This window comes from Typopeltis vanoorti, chromosome 5 (genome assembly GCF_054136105.1).
Source record: "Typopeltis vanoorti isolate ZY-2024b chromosome 5, IOZ_Tvanoo_1.0, whole genome shotgun sequence".
Classification (NCBI taxonomy): Eukaryota; Metazoa; Arthropoda; class Arachnida; order Uropygi; family Thelyphonidae; genus Typopeltis; species Typopeltis vanoorti.
In genome coordinates this window covers 51,770,201-51,786,581 of record NC_143553.1, presented here as the reverse complement: position 1 = coordinate 51,786,581, position 16,381 = coordinate 51,770,201, and the positions used below count along the sequence as shown (strand labels likewise).

General features: G+C 35.9%; 1 protein-coding gene across 1 annotated transcript in view; it reads right to left on the bottom strand.

Annotated features, from left to right (window-relative positions):
* Nucleotides 1–16,381, bottom strand: part of Sec8 (exocyst complex component secretory 8) — a 519,950-nt gene that overhangs the window by 365,465 nt on the left and 138,104 nt on the right. Inside the window, exon 8 of the mRNA XM_090392988.1 lies at nucleotides 12,935–13,109. Coding sequence (XP_090249114.1) covers nucleotides 12,935–13,109 — 175 coding nt within the window. The remainder of the gene's footprint in view (nucleotides 1–12,934; nucleotides 13,110–16,381) is intronic.

Below are 16,381 nucleotides of genomic sequence, written 5' to 3'. Positions count from 1 at the left end.
AATCTCTTCTTTGCCTCAAAAACCAGGTGACCAAATCTGGGCAATGTAATCAAAATGTGACTTGATTGTGGCTTCCACAGTGTAACAATTTATACTGACAAGTCAGTGTCTTCTGCAATGTCTGTGATGGTCTCTTGTACACTATCACTCTCAAGTCTTTATACCTTCTATATCCTTTAATACGCTCTCAATGATCAAACATATAACATTCCATGTAAAATCTTATACATTGCATTATAATGAACAGACAGTTCCACTATTTGTCCACAAAGACGGCTTATTTAACATGCTCTCAATGATCAAACATATAACATTCCATGTAAAATCTTATGCATTGCATTATAATGAACAGACAGTTCCACTATTTGTCCACAAAGACGGCTTATTTAACATGTTCGCTGCCATGCTACTCAGGCATAGTTTGTTACAGTATGCTAAGCATTTTCACTTCTTCAAGGTCAGTATGGGTAATCTCATTGCCGACAGTAAGCGTCATACGAGTATATTCGTAGTTGGCTTGTGAGGCTCATATACCATCTACGAGTATACACATTTTCGCTGCTAGCTCCGCATGCCAAGCATTTTCACTTCTTCAAGGTCAGTAAGGGTAATCTCATTGCTGGCAGTAAGCGTCATACGAGTATATTTGTAGTTGGCTTGTGGTACTCATATACCAACTACGAGTATACTCGTAGTTGGCAGCGAACGTGTTAAATTCTTCTGGAGACATACACGTCCCTCCTCACAGTTTTGCAAATTTTGCATAATCAGTGAGAATATAGGACCTTATACTCACTGATAACCACTTTCAATGAGACTCTGTGGGAGGTAAACATAATGCATATCATCACCCACATTAAACCTCTGCTAGTAATAAAGGTAAACAATGACCCTAAAATAGACTTCTAACATACCATTAGTTACTTACTTTTTCTAGGGCATGGTTTATTCCCACTACTACTCAAGATGAATCATAATGTTCATTGTAAACATTATGAATGAATAAATCATTTTTTATAGCTATTATGTAGAATACCTCACTGTATTTTTTTTCTTAAGTTCAATAACACCAATTATGTAGATATAGTTTTTTTTTTTTTTTTTTTTTTTATTCCACGGTTAGCTCCACTTTTTTTGCACTGATGCTTCTTATACTAGCTAGCTTCAATTCTGTTAAGGTTGCTCCTGAATTTGACTTTTCAATGATGCTGTTTTCCTGATGAAAGGGACAGAGAAATTATATAACTGGGAAAAGTCAGTTAAGTCACAAACGGACAGCTTATTCTTGTTCTTTAAGTATGCATACATACACATAGTAATGGGACACTATGGGAAGATGAGGAGTAAATTTGGTCAGAAGTTCCAGTCTGTTCTCTTCATTCCTAACAGATTGTGGCAGTCTGCTCCCACTTTCAGGTCTTAAGGGCACTGATAAAAACAGATGGAATGAAGATTTTAAGAGGGTACTCCCTGTCAACTGATCTCACATATACACAGAAAACAACACATACTCATAAGACATCAGTCTACGCAAAAGCTTAAGTTACCAAGTAATATAAATATATGACTAAGTTACTAAAATTTTTGGGTGGAGTATAATCATCATCAGTAGCATCATCAAATTCCTGGTGTGTCTCCTCAAAGGGTGTATTAGGATATTATCATGGTATTTTAGTTACTGAAGAATACTTTGACTTGCTTGTCTCTGCTTGTCCTCTGTATCGAGCCTTGATAAAACCCCATCTTGACTACTGTGCCCAGATCTGAGCGCCAGGGTTTCTTCTTGATGGGGAGGAGGTAGAGAGGATCCAGAGGCGAGAGACCAAGATAATAGCAGGTCTATGGAATGAACTTTATGAGAACAGATTGAAGATTTGTGGGTTGCAGACATTGGCTGATAGGCGGAAGAGGGGCAATATGATTGAGACATTCAAATTACTGAAGGGTTTTTATAAGATTAATTCAGAGGATATTTTTCAGAATAGGTCTGGTGGTGGGAGGACTAGGGCCATCCATGGAAACTGGGCAAGAGTGTGGTTAGCAAAGGTGTTAGAACTAGGTTTTTTGCATGGAGAGTAGTGAATGAGTGGAATAAGTTGCCAGAGTCTGTTGTGGGTGCCATGACTGTGAGTGGGTTCAAGGCAAGGTATGATAGATACTGTGTGGGAACTGAATAGTTGTTGACATGATGTTTAGGGCCTCCCTTGACGAGTCTGTAATCCTTGGAGTTGCTGGTAATAATAATAAATAATTACAAGAAAAGTCTACATCATTACTAACTTCATACTGATAATTTTCCTCCAAATTAATCTGTTATCAGATGCCATTATCATCAGATCATATATATTTTAGTCTTCTATAGCATTTCTCATTGTATCAATCCACCTAGATCTTGACCTTTTTCTGGATTGTTTTACTGCCACCTGGGAAAAAAACAACAACACTTGTTTTGCTTACCTTGCCTCTCCCAATTCATTTAAAGTAATAATATCACTTGAGATCAGTTACTCTACTACTTTCCTGAATGCTAACATTGTCAAGTTCCTTCCTACTCCTCATTTTTGATGTGGTTCTATCATTAATACCATCCGTTCGAATTCTGTTAATTTTTCTCAGAACTACCACATTTGTGGTCTCCAGTCTCTGATTGACTGTTTTATTTTTAACACAACTCTAAGATCAATACATTAAAATTGGCATGACACTGTCTTGTATGGTTTTCACTAATTTTTTTTATTTGGTATAAATTTATTCAGTTGACCCTACCACACCAGTTTTTGTCTATTTCCACATTCAGTTTTCCATCTTCATTAAAAATTATGCCTAAATAGCTGTACTGCAATTTTTTAGTTATTTCTATAGGTTCTCCAATTAAGATACAGCTGATGTTTTATAGTGTTCCTGGTTGTTTTAATAGTCTGTCTTTTTATTCCTGATTTTCATACATAATTTATTACAATAATAATAACTATGAAAACAGAGGAAAACTCACATTAAAACTGGTTTATTTTAGAATTTTTACCTAAGTTTCATAAGCATCTGCAACACAGGATTACAGAACAGCAATCAAACGATAATGGACAATTCTAAAAAAGTGCTGCCTCAGTAAGTAATGTAAGATAATTAAATGGGTCAATAATTTCCTAACTTAAAAAAAATATACACACACACACACACATATATATATATATACAAAAATAAAGTTAGGAAAGATTAGCAGATTTAAAAAGCATTATCTCCCATAAAGGGGATAGATGTAAATTATAGGATATGGTTAAGTTAGGATACCGGAGTAAAATTCACACATTTCTTTATAAAAATATTCAATGAGGAAATGACTTTTATGAAGGATGTTCCAATGAACTCTATGTTTAGTGCAGATAGCATTCTAGACAAATAAAGGCAGATCTTGCAGTCAGCCCAAAATAAGATAAGCCAAAAAAACAAAGAATCTTGTAGATGCTTGTAAAACCTATAGGTGGAAGCTTGTCCTTAGGTGAAGTAACATTTTTCTGATGGGGCAAAAGACAGCAAAAATATTCAGTAGTTTTAAAACTTTTGCTAAGCATTCAGAAATGCCTTGCATATAAGGGATAGAATGCAAGTTATTTCTTCTGCATTGGAAGAGGCAGAGATATCATAACTGTTAAATGCTTTTTGATGAAAGAATCCTTAAAGCCATTTGATAAAAAGGTGGATTTAATATGTTGTAATTCTTTCTATAAAAGTTTGTCAGAAGAACATAACGAATAAGCATGATGTAATAAGGTCATAATAGTTCCAGCCTTTTGCCCAGGATGATGGTGAGAGTCAGCATAGATATAATGGCCTGTATGAGCCCTCTTCCTAAAAACTGAAAAATGTAAGCTTCCATCTGGTTGTCAAAGAATTAGAAGATCTAAAAAGGCTATTTGGTTATCTATTCTTTTTCTAAGATGAACTGGATCCTGAAATGTAGTCCATTTAATTTGGAAAGAAATGTAACTCAGAGGAAGAGCCATTCCAAATTGTAAATATATATTATCCACGTATCTGTACCAAATGTGTAGGTCTAGATGAAATGTTATCAAAGATATGTTGTTTAAAGTGTTCCATGAAGAAGTTGGCAACTGTAGGAAAAATAGGTCTGCCCATTGCTGTTCCTTCAGTCTGTTGTTTTTTAATGGTGAAATAACCAGAATGTATAACAAAATAAAATAGTTGAACAATACTAGAAGGAAATTCTTGAAGTAATTCAATACTGTTTGATAAAGGAATATTAGTAAACAAGGATACAATATCTAAGCTGATCATAACATCAGACGTGCCAAGATGAAGATCACAAATTTATTTTTAAAATCCAAAATGTTTTTTATAGGTAAAAATCTTGTAGTAGAAGTCTCAAGTAAACTGGATAAATATTTAGATATCTTATCACTGGGATATCCTATGCAGTCAGCAACCAGTCTTAAAAGAAACCTGGTTTATTAACTTTCAGTAGACCATATAATCTAGGTGGATGACCACAGAAGGGTTTAAGATTTTTCTTTTGTTCTTCATCCCAATTAGAAATATTATCACTAAGAGAATTAAGTCTATTTATCTGATGAGATATAGAATCTGAAGCAAGGGCCCATAAACAGAACACTCTTGAAGGAATAGAGACATTTCTCTATCATATTCTCTTTTATCTTGAACAGCAGCAGCCTTTCCTTTGTCAGATTCAATAATAATTAAATTGTTGTTATTCTTCAAGTACTTTAGCACTTCAAATTCAGAAAAAGAAAGATTAGGATGAGGACAGTTTATTAGAATTCCATGTGGTATCCTATCAAAGGCCTTTGCAAAGTCCAGCAGTATCACTGTAAACCCATTATCTTTATCCAACTTAACTGTCATCATATTATAAAATGCAAGCAAGTTACTAAGACATGACCTCAGTAACTTGCTTGCATTTATAACCACTTGGCCAGCCCAGTCTGGCTGGCTGAGTGGTTGGCGTGTCTACTCTCCAGTCAAGAGGCTGCGGGTTCAAATCCTGCCATGGGCATGGATGTTTGTGATTGTCTGTGGAAATACTAGTGGTGGCAGTCGGTGGTAGATGGCATTGGTGCTGTGGTCAATTGGTGGATTGTGAGTGGCGGAAGCAGAGCTGTAGAGTAGATGCCCTCCCTCGATGAGTCTTTGGACTCCCTGGAGGTGACAAATAATAATAATAATAACAATATCACCTGGATAAGAATTAAATTCAAAAGAATTTAATTCTTATGAATTCTTATTAAATTCATAAGAATTCAGCAATAGGGACTGATGGGATATATCAGCAATGGCTATTCCTTTGATCAGGCTACTCTCTAGGCGCTTCTTCCTTTAATGCTATGGCCTATGCGTACGATCTTATTCTCGTAGCCTCTACTAAGATAGGCTTGCAGGAACTCCTTGACCGGGCAGTTAACTTCTTCTCTATTCGAGGCCGTTCTATCAATGTAGAGAAGTCCTGTTCTTTAGCTCTTGTCCCCTTTGGTCGTGAGAAGAAGCTTAAGGTTGAGACTATAGAGCTTTCCCTGCACGGGAGGCCGTTGCATGCTTTGACCATCCTGGAAGAGTGGAGATACCTTGGGAATGTTCACTCCCAAAGGGAGGGTCTTCTGTCCCTTCTATCCTAGAAGCTGGGATTGCTTCTTTGAGGAAAGCTCATCTTAAGCCCCAGCAAAGACTGTTTCTCCTTTCCCACTATCTCCTACCTCGCTTTTACCACAAGTCAGTGCTTGGTAGGACATGTATCTCGGTACTGTCCCGAATGGACAGGGCTATCCGTTCAGCCACGAGATCATGGCTCTGACTACCGCCTGACACCCCTACTGCATATTTCCACCCAAGGGTGAAGGATGGTGGGCTCGGGGTTCCATCACTTAGATGGCTGATCCCAAGCCTGCGGCTGTCAAGAATCGCGAAGTTAGAACTATCTTTTTTCTCCTATCTGCAGAGAGGCTTCCTATAGCCCATTAATACAAGAAGACTTTAGGCAGGCTAAAGGCTGGTCTCATTATCAGGGTACTTTAATTGAGTCAGCACCGACAGAACACAAGAGGTGGGCATCTCTGTTGCACTGCTCTGTAGATGGTGCTCCTTTAAAAGAGTCATATCTGGTGCCTCCCCAGCATGATTGGGTAAGGGATGGCACCAGACTCCTCCCTGGGTTCAAGTATATTGACTTTATCAGGACGAGGATCAATGCCCTGCCTACTCGAGCCCGCACAGCTTGATGGGGTAATGACGACTCAAACTATAGGGCTGGCTGCCACTACAGTGAGACATTGTCTCATATAGCCCAGTGTTGCTTCCGCACCCATGGGGTCTGCGTGCAGAGGCATGACACCGTAGTTTCCATTCTGAACAACAATAACTTTAAGAACAAAGGTTGGGTGACCGCGATGGAACCATATTACAGGACCTCTGCAGGTTTGCATAAGCCAGACTTAGTGATTAAAAGAGATGGTGATGTTTGGGTAGTTGATGCCCAGGTGGCGGGAACAGGGCACCCACTAGCCTATAGCCATAATAATAAAGTGAACTACTACTATAAAAATAACCAAGATCTAGTTAGTAAGAAAAGGGAGGAGCATGGGGAAACTCCGAGGTTTACCAGCACCACCATCTCTTTACATACCGTATGGAGCACATATAGTTATAAGGACTTAAACAGCTTGGGCTTATGCAGAAGGATATAAAAGTTCTTTCCTTGAGGGCCCTACAGGGGCTCACTGGTGGCATGGCATTGCCACCAGAGAATGACTACATGATAACTAGAACAGGCATAGGGTAAAACACTTGTAAAGGCTTAAGCCTATATCAAGTCTGGACATGATGTAAGGGTAGTACTGCCCACAACCAGTACAAAGATTAATAAAAAAAATAATAATAAAAAAATAAAAAAAAACAGGGGTGTACCACAAGGATCAGTGTTTGGCCCACTGTTATTCAATCTGTACATTAATAATATGGGGAAGGATTTGACAAACAACATACAACTATTTGCTGATGATGCAAAAGATAGGTAGGGTAATCAGAAATGCTGCTGATATGCGGTACGTGCAGAATGATTGGAATAGGCTGGAGTTGTGGGCATGGGAAAATGGATGTCAGTTCAATGTCAGTAAATGTAAAGTCATTCACTTTGGAGTGATTTAGATATCCAATGTCGTATTATATTGGTGGGATTATGCTAGAAGAAACTGATCAGGCTAGGGATTTTGGAGTGTCAGTAAATAATGAGTTGAAGTTCAGGGGCCATGTAGCAAAGATTGCAAATACAACTCAAAAACTAATTGTAAAGCTAAAACGAATGTTCACATGTAAAGATAAGGATGTCATTTTGCCTCTTTACAAGGCCTCACTTGGACTATTGTGCACAGGTCTGGTCTCCTGGTTTCCGTTGTGATTCTGATATAGTGGAGAGAGTGCAAAGGAGAGTTTTAAAAAAAATTTTTTTTTTTTTTTTTTGATTGACTGGAAAAGCACCTGTTATTTACATCACACCTAAACATGGTATGAACATCAATTTAAGGAGGCCTGTGAGATTCTTATCAATCACCCTAATCTTAACAATAATGATGGTCTAAAAATCCCAAACATATGGAAGGCACATATTCTACCCACTTAACCTTTCTCCCTTAGAGTTAATTGTAAATAGAACCATAGGTAATCAGGATCCTAAATCTACTATAACAATTGACATGTTAAATTAGATCATTTTCACTGTAACAAAACTGTCTATAAGAAAGAATGTTTCTCTGATGTAAATAGAATATAGCTTTGGTGTAGTTAATTTATTTTATTTTAATTAATTAATTTATTTATTGTAATTTTATTTTAATTTCACTAGAGGTCAGACCAGTAGAATAACCGTTGATCGAATCATTGCCTCTTCAGCATACTATTTTAAATGTAATTTAGCTGGTCTCTGTATATATGTGTATACTCCGGATGATGCCCTTAATTTGATGGTCGAAACATCGGGAAATTAATATAATTATTTATAACACGGTTGTAAAGTCCATAATTTGTGAAAAACGAATGCTGATCACCATGTAATACTAAAGGAAAGGAAAAGAGAATGTTAAAAATTATATCGGGATTGTGAAATACTGATTATGAAGACACACTGAGAATTTGTAGACTGCAGGCACTAGCAAACCACAGAAAGAGGGAGGGGAGGGGGAGTGATATGATTGAGACTTACAAACTTCTAAAAGTCACAGGATTTCAGTTGAGAGAATTTTTAATTTTATGCAGGGGTGGGGAAAGGACAAGAAGGCATCCTTGGAAGCTGAGAATGAATGCCACTAAGAAGGGGGTGAGGGCTAGATTTATCTCTCATAGAGTGGTGTGTGATTGGAATAGATTGCCAGTGCAAGCAGTGTGAATGAATTCAAGAATAAGTATGATAGCTGGTGTGTGTGTAGAATGTGGCTTCCCTCGATGAGTTCCTGACTCATCGAGGGGAGAGTCAAGGACTCTTCCTGATTACTACCAAATTACTACAGTTAAATGGTGTAAATGTGACACTGTAGTGAGTAATAAATGGTTCGATGTCAGAGGACAAATCAGGTGTGCAACATGGATGCACATTATCTCCACTGTTATTCATCATCTATATGGATCACATTTAAAGATAAGAAGCATTAAAACTGATATCAAAATTGGAAAATTTATTCTTAGCTGTTTACTTTATGCAGATGATGTTATATTCTTAAATAAATCAAATACAAGTCTGCAGGATGCAATATCAAAACTGAATAACTGGTATAATAAATTTGGTATGAAAATCAGCAATAAAAAGACAAAGACAGTGAAAAAAGACAGAAACATTGAAAACAACTGAAGCCTGAATGGAGAAATTACAGAACCAGTAAAACATTTCAGCTGTTTAGCACAATGTTTAGTGAAGCTGGCCAATTATATATGGATATAGACAACAAAATTAGCAAAGCTGGTATAGTAGGGACTGAATAAATTTATATAGAATAAGAGAGACAGAAATTATTTAAACTGCAAAACTGGCTGTATACAAGACAGTTCTCAAAACAATTTTAACTTAAGGATTTGAGAGCTGGATTAGAAATAAAAGACCAAAGACTGGAGACCACAGATATGAGCGTTCTGAAAAAGATTAGGGGAGGGAGTGAACAGTCACATCGATGGCAATATTACATTAAAAACAAGGATATTAGGAAAGAACTTGACACTGTTAGCATTCAGAAATGTGTTCTTCTTCTTCATGTAGCTTCCTCAGTGAGAGGATGCAGCACCATGTCCTTCCAGTTCTCTCTGTTGGTGGCTTTCCTTTTTGTTTCTGCATAGCCATATGATCCTGTCCGTGATCTTATATCTTCAAGCCATGTCCTTCGCTTTTTGCCTCTTGATCCTTTCCCATAATTTTTCCTTCTAAAACTGTTAGTATTCTCTGTCCTGCTGAATCTCTCAGTATATGTCCCACCACTCTCATCTTTTTCTGGATCATTTCCTGTAATAAAGATCTCTGTGTTCTCGTTCTCTATAGGACATCTGTATTTGTCACATGTTCTGTCCATGAGATTTTCAGAGCTCTTCTATAGCACCACATTTCAAAGGCCATTATCTGTTGTCTTACTCACTTCTTGAATATCCAGGTCTCACTTCCATATGTGAAAACTAGTCCCACTAATGTTCTTATCATTCTTTTCTTTGTCTCGATATCACAGAACTTCTGAGCAGATCTTTATTTTTCCAGAAGAATTTTTATTCCTTTAATCTTACTTTCCATCTGCAGTAAAGTAGGTGCCTAAATATTTGTATTCTGTTATGCTCAATTTTCATATTGTTTATGAATATTTCTGGCTCGGATCTGTTTTCTTTTGAGATTTTCATAAATCTGGTCTTTTTTACATTTATATCTAATCCAAATTCTCTACCTTCTTCCATTAGTAGCTGCATTTTGATTAATTTGTTTCTGTTTTCTGCTATCATCAGCATATCTAAGATTGTTGTATTTTATAGCATTGATACTAATTCCTATTTTTTGTTTTTCAATCGTTTTCATCAGTCTCATATAAATATTAAATAGATTTGGTGAAAGGATACAACCTTGTTAACTCCTCTTTTTATTTTTGCTTCAGAAGTCTAATAGTTAAACAGCTGCATTTTCTGTTTGGTGTAAATCATTTTTATAATCTTAAGTACATGATCTTCTATGTCTAATTTATGTAATATAATGAACATATTATTATGTTTTACCTGGTCAAAGGAATTCTGAAAACACATGTAAATGTTCCTATTTCTTTCAAGTGATCTTTCTATTAGTATTTTTAGTTCCAGGATAGCATTAATGGTTCCCATTCCTCTTCTGAAGCCTTTCTGTTCTTTACTCAATTCATCGATTAAGGCTCTTTCAATTTGTTTGTTAACAATGGTTAAAATAATTTTAGATGCATGGGATACTAGGCTCACAGTTCTGTAATCCTTGCAATTTTTTGCATTATTTTTCTTTGGAATTGGTATGCAGATAGATGAAAAAAATTCAGGTAATTTTACTGTTTTATAGATGTCCTGAATGGGTTCCACTAAATAGTTATTATTGCCAGTCAAAGCTTTCAGCAGCTCAGCTGGGATATTATCGCATCCAGGGGATTTATTATTAGGAAGATTCTTAATTAAGTGTTCTATCTCCTTTGTTATTGGTAGAGTGGTATCTGTTGTTATGTTTAACTTAAGGTGTCGTGAATCATCTATCATGTTACCATAGAGATCTGATAAGTAATCCACTCATCTTCCATTTATCTTTTCCTTATCAATGATTATGTTTTTTCCATCTTTGTCCTTGATGTTATTAGACTGTCTATGTTTTACTTTTCCATAAGTTCTTTCACTTTTAGGAATGTTTCTCTGGTTTTGTTCCTATTTTATAATTCTACTATCTCGGTGCACTGCCTATTTATTCAGTTTTCTTTCAATCTTCTGCATAACTGTTTAATTCTTTTATCCAATGTTTTATATCTTAATCTTTCTTCCTCGTTTGCTCCTCTTTTCCATGTTCTTCTTTCATCGATAAGGTTGATTACTTCTTGTGTTATCCATGATTTTTTTTCTTTCTTTCTTCTTGTTTATTGATGTGGTTTTTAGCAGACTGAGAGGGTTCATTTTCATTTTGCAACTGTACAAACAGCAGTTCTGAAACATTTTCATTAAATTTTGATTTTACTATTGGATTTTGTACCATTTGCAGATCCCAATTTAGGGTTTGACTTCGTTTAATTTTTTATTGTTTTCAGGCAAATATTGATCTTCATTAAGACCAGTCTATGATCAGATCCATAGTTGGCATCACCTTTGAGTTCTATATTCCACTGAAGTAACGTTTACTGACCACAATATAGTCTAACTGATTTTTGTATCTTCCATCTAGACTTTCCCATGTGTATCTTGCTGTTGGTTTTTGCTGAAAATAAGTGTTAGTTATGATGAGACTCTTACTACCTGAGACTGCAGAAATGTAATCTCAGGTAGTAAGATCACTTAAACAGAATGGGACAAGAAAGATTAGCAAAACAAGTGTTTTTTGCCAGGATTGCAGAAAAAGACCCAGAGGACAAACGAAGTCTAGATGGATTGATAAGGAGCACCTGAAAGCCCAAATATAAGATCTGATAATACTGGAGTCTTAATTGATAAGAGATTATTTAGGAGAAAAATTATCGATAGGAAGTTAGTAATGATGTAACATTTTCATCTAGTACATCATATCCTGCATATCCCGTGATGGTATTTATCAGGAATTTGATTATGGTGATGATGATGATGAGATATTAATAGTTGTGATATTAGACACCCTTGATGGATTCCTCTGTTTATTGTTTCCAAATTAATTCAGCCGGCCTGGTTGGCCGAGTGGTTAGCATGTCCGCTCTCCAGCCACAAGTCGTGGGTTCAAATCCCACCATGGGCATGGATGTTTGTGATTGTCCTACAAACTTTGTGTGGAAAGGGAATCTGTGACCCCACCACTTATTTTAGCAGAAGACATCATTGTCAAAACCACGCGAGGTACAGCAGTGACAATACGGCATCTACGGACATCAAATGTGAAAATTTTATTTTTTATAAATTAATTCAAAGAGTTGGATGTGGGATATATGATTCTCTTGAGCAGGATCACTTAGCCTCTCCTCTCCAATACTACTCTCTCCTCCAAGTGATGAATGGGAATCTGAGCAACCAAGTGTAAGTTTGGGTACCAACCTTAGTGAGAAGCTTCGTCTAGGAACAGACAAGTGAAGGGAGACTTAGGACAAGTTTGGAGAACTTAAGGTGGCAAATTACCACTAAACTAAGCTGCAGATGGCTGTAACCAATCCAGCTGAATGTTTCCTTACTCCAAAGTCTCAAGAAAGAAGAAATCAAACTGTCACCCTGGAAAATGACTCGGGCAGAGTAATGAATATGAACATGACAAGAAAAAGAAAAATAATGAAAACAAAGAAGAATATTTAGAATAAAGTTTACATATTATATAAACTTAACAGTGCTTTTTTGGGGATGGTATGCAATGGTATGGCATACCAGCACTTTTATTAATAGTGATGTACGGATGTGGTATAATTTTAATTTTCAACTTCTCCTGCTGGTAAAGAATGGATACCGGCACCTATTGTTTTACAAAAATAGCACTGAGTTTATATATTTATTTTTCATATTTATAAAATAAATATAAAAAATCACTCAAGCAATTAGTATTGCTTGAGTGATTTTAAGATAAAATACTGTAATTTGAGATGTTATTTTAAAGGGATAATTTTTTAGGCTCAAACAACAAGCATAACCTTTCTGATATAAATGAAGAAACAGAGTTTTTGATTTATGAATTTTTGTATTACAAAGGACTCTGAAGAAGACTATCTGTATTTTAAATGAAACTTACTGTAAAGGTGAGGAAAAACTGCATTTTCTACATGAGAAATCTTTCTTGGTGTACCAGGGATACCTTCTGAAAGCTGTTTATCCGTCCCTTGTTGTCTAAAGTGCCTTAAAACACCACTGGTGGAGCGAACATATAAATGTTTATGAAGCTCTTCAACTAGCACTCGAAATAAATGCTTCAAAAAAAAAATAAATAAACATATAAAAAAAAATAAAATAAAATAACCAATTAACATAATGGCATTTTAAACAGAGAAAGGTAAACTTTAATTTAAATTTGTTGCTAGTAAATGTAAAAATTATATAAGTGATGCATTTCAGTTAGCACGATTTTTATTTTATCCTATGCCATTTATACATAACACGCACGTGCACACTGCTTGTTAGCAATATGGAAACAAGAAATATAATCAAGTTTAATCACTACACATAACAAAGAAATGTAAAACAATTGAGTTCCAGTCATTTCCTCTTTTTATGCACTATTCTGCTTTGGGGGAAATGTCAGTTTTCTAATTTCTTAATTTCAGAAGGTGAGATAAATAGAACCCAATATCAGAAAGATAAAAACACTATCTCAAACCCTGTAGAAAAACAAGTTCATCCAGTTTCCTGGAGAGAGAAGGCTCTAGTGATTATCCACATGCACACATCAGTGCATGATAACTATATAAATAATCTGTGCAACTTATTCGCTTTGAAACATCAGAAAGAAAGGCTAATTTTAAAGATGTATCAAGGTCATTGTGCTACATATTATGCCATATCCAAACACCACTGGGACATCTGATAGATCATATAACAAAGGGTGAAATCTTTAAATACAGTAGTGAGAAGCATTTGTTCCATCTTATATATATAAAGAACAAACTTGAACTCAACATCGGCAGAACTAATGAAAGGAACCATCAATGTCAGAAATATCAATGTAAAAGAAATGAATTGGCAGAAGAAGTAAAGAAGACCCACATCGACAAAATTGTGTTACTGAGACAAACAAGAGTAACACAGTTGAAATTCTACTGTAATAACTATAAAATGTTACATTCAAGCAATAATTATCAGAGAAAGGAAGGGATATCTATAGCATTCAATGCTAAATGCAAAGATAAACTTCTTGAATAGTAAGCAATTTCAAGTTGAGTGATGCTGACAAATTTCAAAATCAGGAATTTGACAATGATATTTATTTTAAAAGAAGGTTCCACAAAAGATTCTAGTAAGGAAGAAGTGAAGGAATTTTTCAACTCATCAGGAAGGCAGCAGACAAAGAAAAAGAAAGGCTGGTTCCTGTTAGAAATTTAAATAGCATAACAGGAAATGAATACTATATATATATATATACAGTCATCCCTCGACTTAAGTCCATTTGTGTTACGTCCTTTCAAAGATACGTCCGTGATCCCATAAGAGAATAAATAACATTTTCGGCTTACTTTTGAAGAAGACGCAAACGAGCATAAGGTAAAGCATGCACAGTGGCAACAGCGTTTTCAGCGGCAACCACCCTCGGCAGTTGGCACGTGTCTTCAACAGTTCCTCTGTTGATTTTGTGTTTGAGAAATGGGTTATTTGTGTATTTATCATTAAATATTTCGCATATTTTGTGCAACATGGCCCCTACATGCCGAATCAAAAAACCTAGTGAAGAATCACAGAAAAAGAGGTCACCAATTGATCTTGAAACGAAGTTGCAAGTTATAAAGCAACATGAAGCTGGTAAGCCAGTCAATGTGATCACACATGACTTCGGATGGTCTCATTCTACAGTGACGCCCATTTTGAAAAATTAGGATAAAATAGTAGAGGCTGTGAAAGGATCTGCTTTCATTAAATCGATGATCGTGACGAAGCAACAACAAAGTCATATCAGTGATATGGAAAAGCTACTTTCATCATGAATAGAGGACCTGAACCAAAAGTGCATACCCCTTAGCACTATGACCATAACCAATAAGGCACTAAGTCTCTTCAATGCGTTGAAGGAAAAAGCAGGGACTGATTATGACTATGAATTCAAAGCTTCTTCCGGTTGGTTCATGAGATTCAAGCAGCATTTTGCACTGCATGATGTGAAAATATATTGGAATCTGCAAGTGCTTAGAAGGTTGACAAGGATTTGTCGAAAAACTGGATAAAATTATTATGAAGAAAAATTATTTGCCCCAGCAAATATTTAATATGGACGAGAAGTCCTTGTTTCAGAAAAAAAAATGCCCAAGCGGACATTCATCCACAAAAAGCTAAAATCTATACCTAATTTTAAAGCTCTTAATGCCCATATTACGATTCTGTTATGGGTAATGTGGCTGCATATATAAACTGAAACCATTTGTGATATGGCACAGTGAGAATCCACGAATCTTCAAAAACATTACTTCCAGTTCATTATCGGAGCAATAACAAGTCGTGGATGACTCAAAAATTGTTTGAAGATGTCTTAATCAACTTTATGCCAGCGAAATAAAAAGCTATTGTGTGAAAGAAAATGTAGATTTTAAAATTTTATTAATTCTAGGTAATGCTCCAGGTCATCCATCTTATAGCGGTGATCTTCACCAAGTTCAGGGTCATGTTTCTCCCTCCAAACACTACTTCATTGATCCACCCGATGGATCAGGGAGTCTTGCAGTGTTTAAGGCTTATTATCTACAGAGAAGTTTTTCACCAGTCATTTCTGCTACTGAAGGAAATGACCAGACTCTCATGTAATTCTGGAAAATATTCAATATTTATCATGCTATTAAAAAGATTGCTGTGGCTTGGGACGAAGTGACCTCTCAATGTATGAGTGGCATATGGAAAAAGACATTGAAAACGTTTGTGCATTATTTTGGAAGTTTGTAATAGTGAGCCTAGCAAACAATCTGAATCTCGAAGTGAATGATGACGACATAATTCAACTCATAGAAAGTCCACCCCCCCCCCTCACAAGAGTTAACCAACGAATCATTGGTCAAACTGGAGGAACAACTGATTTGCAGAAGAGGAAAAATGAGAAAAGGAAGAGGGAAAAGAGAAACAGGAAGAGGTAGTTAAACACCTCACAGAAGGGTCTTGCAGAAATGTTCTTTGCAGTTAGCGGTGGTCTCAAAATGGCTGAAGACATGGATCATCCCAATGTTGAACGCTACTTAATAACAGAAACAAAAGTACATGATGCGTTTGTGCTATGAACAAATTTATGATTAAAAGAAGAGGAATAAGCAAAGCACATTGGACATTTTCATCAAAAAAAACAAAGGCTAAAATAGAAGGGCCACAGTCTGATCGTTCACATAAGGAAGGTAATGAAGATGTGATTATGGAGGAAGATTTTGATGATTATTCTCTGTTTTTATAGTGGCAGTAACACACAGTACAGTTTATAATAAGGTTTAAAAAATAAAATGACAGTATACTTATTATGGTTAAGTCCCTAACCCCTATAACTCTGCCTATTTAATGT